Genomic DNA, 8,821 nt, shown 5'->3' on the forward strand with positions numbered 1-8,821 from the left:
CTAGGGCTTTCATACTTCACATTTAATTCTTGTGAAAAAACGCTTCATTGGATACCAAGATATTTGACCCTTTTAACCTTGTAGTTTCACTTCCTTTTAAAATACCCCTGGTACAACCTTGAACTTAATTTTTGAGGAATTAAGACTAGGGCTTTTATACTTCACATATTTTATCCTTGTGACAAGACCTCTATTTGATCTCAAGAACCTTGACCCTTTCACCTTGACCTTGGTGTTTGACCCATTTTACACAAAAATCTGAATTTCAATTTGGCCCTAATTTTTAAACGGTAGATACTAGGAATTTCATTTTTCAAATATCAATTTTTTGTGGCAAGATCTTTCATTTGAAATCGACACTTTTGACCTTGACATTGGAGAAATCAACAATCTTGACCCTTTGACCTGACCCCGGAGTTTGTCCTACCTTTAAAAATGTTAACCTTGGACATTACCCTTGAACAGGTGGTGCTAGGGTTTTATATTTCACATTTGTATTTTTTTTGAAAAGGCCTTAATTTAGGCACCAAACTTAAACTTAAACTTCGCTATGTTGCCATACGGGGGCATTTGTTTTTCACAAACATATCTTGTTATTCCACAGATTGATCTTAATATTTGGCTTTCGTAGAATTCAGATATATCGTCGGTGCTTTATTTATTAATAATGCATGTTATAATTTCATTCATAAGTAGCCTCGATATATTCCATTGAACTTGCAGAGAAAAAGTTAAGGTATTGGCTGGGAAAAATAATTTTGATGGTTTGAATACCACTCTACAGCGAATGGCATCCAATTTTTATCAAAAGTAATTGGACACAGATTTGAAGTTAATATTTTCTGTATAATATCATAAATTATATATTTTAAAAGCATTTCACACAAAAATTTATTAAAAATCTTTTTTCATTTAAAAGTTATTAAAACTTCAAAGTTTTTGGCGGGTTTGATTGACACATCCTTGCACTTTCACAAATTTTAACTCAATTCTTAACCCTTCGGAAAAATGACAATCTTTTTGTGTATAAATGAGAAATATTAAAACTTTAATCCAGAAAAACAATTTTATTCGGAGTAGAAATATTACAAAGCAAAATTCCTACACAAGTACCGTCATTCCGAACTAAGTCTCGTGTGCAAATCGATCACACTCGTGTTATGTACACAGTTTTTGTAAACAGGGCAAGAGCTCTGTTATTGTTGATTGTTTACGATTCACCGGGTGCGTTCAATTGTCAAAGTCTGCTCACCACAACTGCATGGACTGAGAATATATGTGTGTTTGTTTTGCTTTCGAGCATGTCTACTCTGATTTTTCTGGATTATAGTATTAATATTTTTCATTTATACACAAAAGATTGTCACTTTTTCTAAGTATTAAGAATAAACTTATAATTTGTGAAAGTGCAAGGATGTGTCAATCACACCCGCTAAAAAAATTGAAGTTTTAATAACTCTTAAACGAAATAAGATTTTTCATTAATTTTTTTGTGAAATGCTATTGAAATATAGAAGTCGTAATATTATACAGAAAAAAATACCTTCAAATCTGTGCCCAAGTACCTTCAACGAGGCTGGGGTGTGGCAGCCATTTTCAGACTATTTTGATTTCCTTTAAACGAAGAGCTCCATATAAAGATATACAAAAATGATCAAATTTTAAAACTAAAATGTATGAATTTTTTTTTGCCAAATGATAGTTGACAGCTTAAGATACCGTATCTAAAAAAATAAGTTAAATCTGGTGGTTAATTTTTGTTTAATTTATTGACCCCCAGCCTCCTTAAACACTCCAGTATCCCTTATCTGTCTTTGGAAAATAAGGCTAAACCGAATTCTGTGTCTGTTAAGAAAGACCCGATCTATTCGCATTTCTCTACTTTACACGTGATAACAAACGAAGCAATGATAAAATATATAATAATTTATGAAATGAGATAGATTAAGGTATACTCACATTTATAAACTTCTGTTGATCTGTAAAATAGAGGACATGGAGATGAAAATCGTTTACAATCCGATTCCGCATTGTAATTATTCTGTATCCGTGATCCAAGTAAATTAAACTCTGGACAAAAACCACCTAAAGTTCAAGGGGTTAAAATTATTATACCGTGAATTTTACTTTTCATTTGTAAAATATCATTTTTTACTTATCACATTAAGTAATTATATTGGTGTGTGCTCGGTAGAGTTTATTCTAATTAACTTTTGACTCATTAATATAAAAAGATTTCTGAACAGTAATCGAGTTTAAAAAAAGTTCCTTTAAACCATGAAAATCATGGACCTCCTTATCATCAGAGGTGAGATCAGGTGAGATCAAGATTGGCGACCGGTCATATTCGCCGTGTGCTCCTTGTCATAATAGCAAAATAACAAATTATGGTCTTACAATTCGTTTTAAAGACATCAGACAGCATTTGACTTAATGATAAATTATTAAATAAATTTATTGACAAAAGGAAAATTATTCAATTTGACAAAAACATTATACATTTGTCAATAATTTTCCTTTTTTCAATAAACTTTTTAATTATTTGACGAGAGAGAGAGAGAGAGAGAGAGAGAATGAATGATTGTATGTTATTTGTTTCCCTCTCGAGAATTTTTCACTCATATGGATACGCCAACACTTTCCGGTGGAGGGCTACAAATTTTGTCATATATTCGGCATTCATGGCCATTGAGCAGTGAGGGATCTTTTTCATGCCATCACCTAATGCGACACGGGACCTAGGTTTAAACGGTCTCATCCAAAGAACTGGTCTCCTCGTCCCACAGTGGGATTCGAACCTGCGACATAAGGATCGACTCCTTACTTCGCGACTCTAAAGCAGACACTCTTACCACTGCGCCTGGGGGCGACGAAAGAGAATGAACCCGTGAATCAGAAACAATATTTATGACCTACCCAGAAAGTCTACCATTTCATTAGAGTTTTGCTGCGCAGGTGATCATTTATAATTATGATGGTTAGTCTGTCAGGCTGCCGCTATCTGAACCAGTTTTCTTGATTAAAGTCCAAAATCAAAGACATTCTTGCAATTTGAGCGTTTTCTCTACAGCTGTACCAATTATGTCCGTTTCTTCTGGCTTGTAGACGCAGTCGCCTAAAGGGCGCCCTCGTATTATATTAAGGACCTTGTAATGACCTAGAACTAAAATACCTCACACAATGATACATGTACTACATGGGTAATGATGTTATCCAGTGGTCAGGATAAAACTTAATATACACTCCAGGGGCGGATCCAGAAATTGAAGTTAGGGGGGGCGCCATATTTAGGCAGGGGGTCTGGGGGCCGCCTTGAGGCCCCCAGTGGGTCCAGGGCAAAGCCCTGGTGGGGGCCCAGGGGGCAAAGCCCCCGGAAGCTCATGGATTCTAGAGGTTTTGTAGGGTAAAAATGAGGTCCACCGAGAAGACATTTTAAACATTTTCTCCAAAAAACTATGTTTTATGCTAACTTTGACAATTTTAGGGGGGGCGCGCGCCGGGTGCGCCCCCCCTTAAATCCGCCACTGCACTCACAACTCACAAGTTTCGCACAAAAACCCCCATCTCATTACATTTCACACCTTTTATGTACTGCACAAATGCATGCAAAACGGTGAAAAAATGAACATATGTGTTGATGGGCGTGTACGGGAGGCTGTTGTCATTATGTTATAGTGGAAAGGCAAGAAATGCCATACCTATCAAATTCCGTGGTGGAGCGCAGACTTCTATGTAGGAATCTCTCGATGGATTCATAAGACAGTGATACTGGAAGTTATCAGGAGAGGTACACGATTGATTCAGACGACGACAGGCTTTCTCTACAGCTTTGTCTGTCCATTCTTTGCTGTTGACTGGGCATTTCTCCACAAATTTGACGGTGGCTACAGAATCATCACAGCCTAGTGTTACTGGGTACGATATAAACTGAAACACACATTTATAAAGATTTATAAATTGTTAATAAAAAGGTATCATGGTTTGCAGACATGTTTGCAGAGCAGGGAGGGATCTTTATCGTGCCATACCTGCTGTGACACGGGGCCTCGGTTTATACGGTCTCATCCGAAGGACCGCCCCCATTTAGTCGCCTTTTACGACAAGCAAGGGGGTACTGAGGACCTATTCTAACCCGGATCCCCACGGGGGAATTTTGCAAATGAAGTCAAAGTATTAATACACTGTGATAATAGGGAAAAGCATGTCTAGTTGGTTTAGTCATGCAGTAAAAAAGCGTATACTATTAAAACAGGGATATATTGCAATGGTATCTATCACACTACTACAATTATTTCTATTTTAAAAACAGTTGTATCGCTTTAATCATATATTAGGGCACGCATAAATGCAAAATGTTAATTAAAATAAAAACGATAAAAAGGGAAAGGATTTTCATATAACATAGGTAAACATAATCCATGTAATCTATATGTTCTTCTTTTTAGCTCACCTGAGCCGAAGGCTCAAGTGAGATTTTCTGATCACATTTTGTCCGTCGTCCGTCTGTAAACTTTTCACATTTTCGACTTCTTCTCAAGAACCACTGGACCAATTTTGACCAAACTTGGATAAAGCATCCTAGGGTGAAGGAATTTAAATTGTTAAATAAAGGGCCAAGTCCCCCCACACGGGAAGATAATCAAGAAAAGACAAAAATAGGGTGGGGAAAATTTCCTTCTCAAGAACCACTGGGTCAGAAAAGCTGAAACTTATGTGGAAGCATCTATGTATAGTGTAGATTCTAAATTGTTCAAATCATGACCCCCGGGGGAACGCGGGGCCACAATTGGAAATCAAAGTTTTACATAGAAATAGAAAGGAAAATCTTTGAAAATCTTCTTCTCAAGAACCACTGGGACAGAAAAGTGAAACTTAGTGTGGAAGCATCCTTGGGAAGTGTAGATTCTAAATTGTTCAGATCATGACCCCCGGGGGAAGGGTGGAGCCATAATGAGGAATCAAAGTTTTACATAAAAATATATAGGAAAAACCTTTGAAAATCTTGTTTTCAAGAACCACTGGGTCAGAAAATCTAAAACATATGTGCACATGGAAGGATTCTGTGGTAGTGTAGATTTGAAAATGTCTAAATTATGAAGTGGGGTAGGGTGGGGATTCATTATGTATTACAAGGGGGAAATCTGGTAAAGAACAGAATGGTCAAAGCTTCTCAGGTGAGCGATGTGGCGCATGGGCCTCTTGTTTCAAATCAAGTACAAGAAATAATGTCTTTAAAAAAATAAATCAGATTTATATGATAGGAACTGCCAACCTCTCGAACTTTTATATAAATATTGAATGTAGTTGAGTGTGGCATTGAAAATGAAAATTTGTATCATGTACTCCAAGAAAACCATTGTCAACCAAGGCTGTCAGCCGAGGTTGACTATGGTTTTTTCTTTGGTTGATTTTGTTTAATTTGTTACCTACTGTATAAATCATGCACAGCAGAACAATTTCCATGTCAAGGAATTCCAGTATGGCAGAAATAGTTTCCAGTCAGCTCACCTTCTCTTTCATCCAGAAATAACTTCCTGCTAGATATAAACATCCTCAAACATGTAAGGACAAGAAATTTTAAAATAATGAAATTATAGAAAAAAAACGTTGTACGTGTAAATATTCTCTTATGCAATTGTAGTAAAACATATTAATAGTGGTGATAAAATATCAACCGGCAATGGTTAACAAACTTCAGCCGGGGAATTTGCTTAACAAAACTCAGTTTGGCTTCAGTGTTAATGTTCTTTTCATCGCTCAAATTTCATTTCAAATTCTTTAATGAATAACAGAAAAAAATTTGATCTTTATCTATAAAAATGTTACCTTATAATCTCTGACATAAACCATTCACCCTCAAGGAAAATGTAGCTTTATATTATATACAATGCACACAAAATAATAATTACTTAATTTACTAGTTTTATGCTAACACTGAATAACCAAGTCTTTGTTCCTTCTTTGTATAAAAACAGAAAGGGGTCATCGTTGCACATTGTTGCACATAAGCGAAACTAAAACTAGATATCACAAAATAGTTTAAGACACACAATAGTCTGCTTTTTATCATATCAACTGAAGAGCAATTAAGCGTATGCTTTTTAAAATCTATGAATAAAAATGAAAAAAAAAAAAAGAGTGATGAGGTGGTTACGATGCGGATCTAAATTACTGACTATGTCAAAGGAAATTGGAAACAGAAAAATCAGTGACTTCTATAAAAAGTCAGTCATAAATAATTCAATCAAATCTTGATGTATTATATAAGTGATGAAGAAGAAATAAGTTGTGGTCACTGATTAAGAACTTAGTATGCAAACAATTTTCGTTTATATCCGAGTCTTTAAAACAAAAAAGCGTGAATTTATACGTACAAGGAAATAATGGTAAAGCAAATTGATAACACTTGGAATCATGTATTTAAGGATAATTACATCGGAACACTCTAAGAATGTAATAAATCAAGGAGTAAAATTTCTATTCATATTTTTATTTACTAAAAAATGTGTAAGAAATACTGAGAACCAGAAAAAGTACTTGATGGGAAAATCATCGTTTTAACCTCCTACCTAAAACTAATCTTTAAGGTAAAACTACTAGTATTTGAATATCTACAAGTCATTATCACTGATATTACATTACAAATGATGATTTGGTTATACCGTATTAACTGTAAGAAGTTTTATGTTTTACTTTTTAGGTACCCGATTGGCTTCTGTAGGATGTAAAAGAAAAATGGAATACTTTATTGCACAAATATACGGGGTACAGTAACTACCAATCATATTCCAAAAGATGCATTAAGTATTGTTTAAATGTTAGAGGGATTTGAAGATGAAGAAAAAGAACAATGATAAAAATATAGGTCCATCTATCTTTAGAAAGTGTTTTTGTACTGAATACATGCATCAAGTTTCTGCTTTCTTATAACCAAGGTAAAAAGAGAGCGCAAGCGAACACTTATCATTGTGTGCATCCCATGAAAAATTCTTCAACCTTGAAGATAGACTTAATCTTATGTAATCGAAACTTAAAACACCATGGTAGGGCGACAGAATACACGTATGTCTAAAAGATCTGCCTTTCATAAAAATTCAGTAAGTATAATATAAAATTCTTTATAAAATAAGGTAATTGGAGCATGTACAACATTTGAAATTCACGTTTTCTTAAATTTGTGATATAATATCACGACTTACATACATGTATTGCTGGACCAACCTTTTATGTTATTAAAATGTGTTAAAAATTATATAAAAACTACGAATATCGGGACGTGATTGATTGACATACATCCTTGCACTTATTTCATATACCACACCCTAAATTATGATTGTCCTTTACGAATACAGCTGGAAAAACGTTCACATCAACATTGATAGAGCGAGCTCGTGTCCATATACTAAGTATACAAACACAAAAGTTTACCTTGATGTTACATACAAATATTGTATAATTTGTATTCGTTGAAATGTTAGAATTTTTATGAAGGTTTAATTCCTAAATCGGAACTTAAACTGAATTAGAAATTATTAACAAATCTGGATTGTACTCAAGATATAAATTATAAAATTTGATATATACATGTAGCAATATTGAATTAAAAAAAAAGTTCACTTTTCTTTTACATAATTTATATGTCTATTAGATATTACCTGTTGTTATGAAGTATCATGCGACGTTTTATGAGATAAATGACAACAATTGAACTTATAAATGATAGTAGTATTTTATCAGATTAGTAAATATTACTTTCACTTTTCATTTGATATCATTGTTTACATAACGTGTTTGTGGAGGATAATGAATGTATATTAGGTGTATTTACACATCAATGCTTGCATAACATCATTTTTAAAGGACCAAGGGAAAAAAGAATGACAAGCATAAAATCATGTAACAAAAAACCTGAAATCCCATTACATGAACAAAGCCTGCTACAAATGACTAGAATATAAATCTACTGTATTATATCAAGATAAATGAAGCGTTCAATCTACATGTTGGGAAAGTGACTACAATTTTTCAAAACTCAGTAGTAAAAACGTACCTTTGCTGAAAACGTGGATTCCATATGAACCATAAAAATTCCATATATCATAAAAATTATTCATCTATGTCAAGTGCAGTATATTTGATATATAGGAATTAAGATTTCACTAGATAGCAAATAGATGTGCACATTTTTTTCTGCTATGTTTGAAAAAATTATATACGTTACATACCTATTTTTGACCACTTTTTGCAAGATAAATTATGTCGATTTAAGCTTTTTATGTGAATATGCAAGGAAATTATGTTATTAACCAAGTTACAAATTTTTAAAACATTCTATTTCAATACGATGTATACTGGTAAGATTAAGATAAAAGATACCACAGAATCGGACAAATATGTTTAATATTTCGATATTTTACTTGAAAAAGACTTTAATCATTATGGTATTTTAACAACCAAACTATATGACAAGCGTAATGACTTTAACTTTTCTATCGCCAACCACTTATGCAGCAATATACCGTCTTCATCAGCATACGGAGTTTATATATCTTAGTTGATTCGAGACGCTAGAGCATGCTCTACGTATGAACAATTTCTAAAAACGAGGTAAATTATTGACAAGCAAGTTGTTAATACAAGAAAATCAGCAGTCTCGTTTAAAGTCATCAGTTCGTAATTCTATAGGCGATACAATATTCTTGTCAGCAAATAAAATTTATCATTGAGTCTAATGCCCCACTGACTTTTTTCATAATAATTGTTAGTCCATTATTTATACACTGAATTGACGGCGGATTTTTCTGTTATTCCCCGATCATGA

General features: G+C 33.7%; 1 protein-coding gene across 1 annotated transcript; it reads right to left on the bottom strand.

Annotated features, from left to right (window-relative positions):
- Positions 1–1,804: 1,804 nt before the first annotated feature.
- On the bottom strand, positions 1,805–5,878 carry LOC134272657 (uncharacterized). The gene is made up of 5 exons (XM_062754862.1): positions 5,827–5,878; positions 5,431–5,534; positions 3,699–3,927; positions 1,960–2,085; positions 1,805–1,845 (listed from the first exon to the last, which is right to left on the bottom strand). The coding sequence occupies exons 2-5, from the start codon at positions 5,461–5,463 to the stop codon at positions 1,805–1,807; spliced, it is 429 nt and encodes a 142-aa protein (XP_062610846.1). The 5' UTR covers positions 5,464–5,534; positions 5,827–5,878.
- Positions 5,879–8,821: the final 2,943 nt, after the last annotated feature.

The sequence above is a fragment of the Saccostrea cucullata genome, unplaced genomic scaffold, assembly GCF_032062105.1.
Source record: "Saccostrea cucullata isolate Sc308-1 unplaced genomic scaffold, CSIRO_AGI_Scuc_v1 ctg8482, whole genome shotgun sequence".
Taxonomy (NCBI): Eukaryota; Metazoa; Mollusca; class Bivalvia; order Ostreida; family Ostreidae; genus Saccostrea; species Saccostrea cuccullata.

Bases quoted from the DNA above. Each gene is read 5' to 3' on its own strand.
- LOC134272657 (XM_062754862.1), bottom strand. From the start codon at position 5,463: ATGGAAATTGTTCTGCTGTGCATGATTTATACA. The intron at 2,086-3,698 runs GTATGGCATTTC...CTTGAACTTTAG, and splicing joins TCCACCACGGAATTTGATAG to GTGGTTTTTGTCCAGAGTTT. The intron at 1,846-1,959 runs GTGAGTATACCT...CTTTCTTAACAG, and splicing joins ATCAACAGAAGTTTATAAAT to ACACAGAATTCGGTTTAGCC.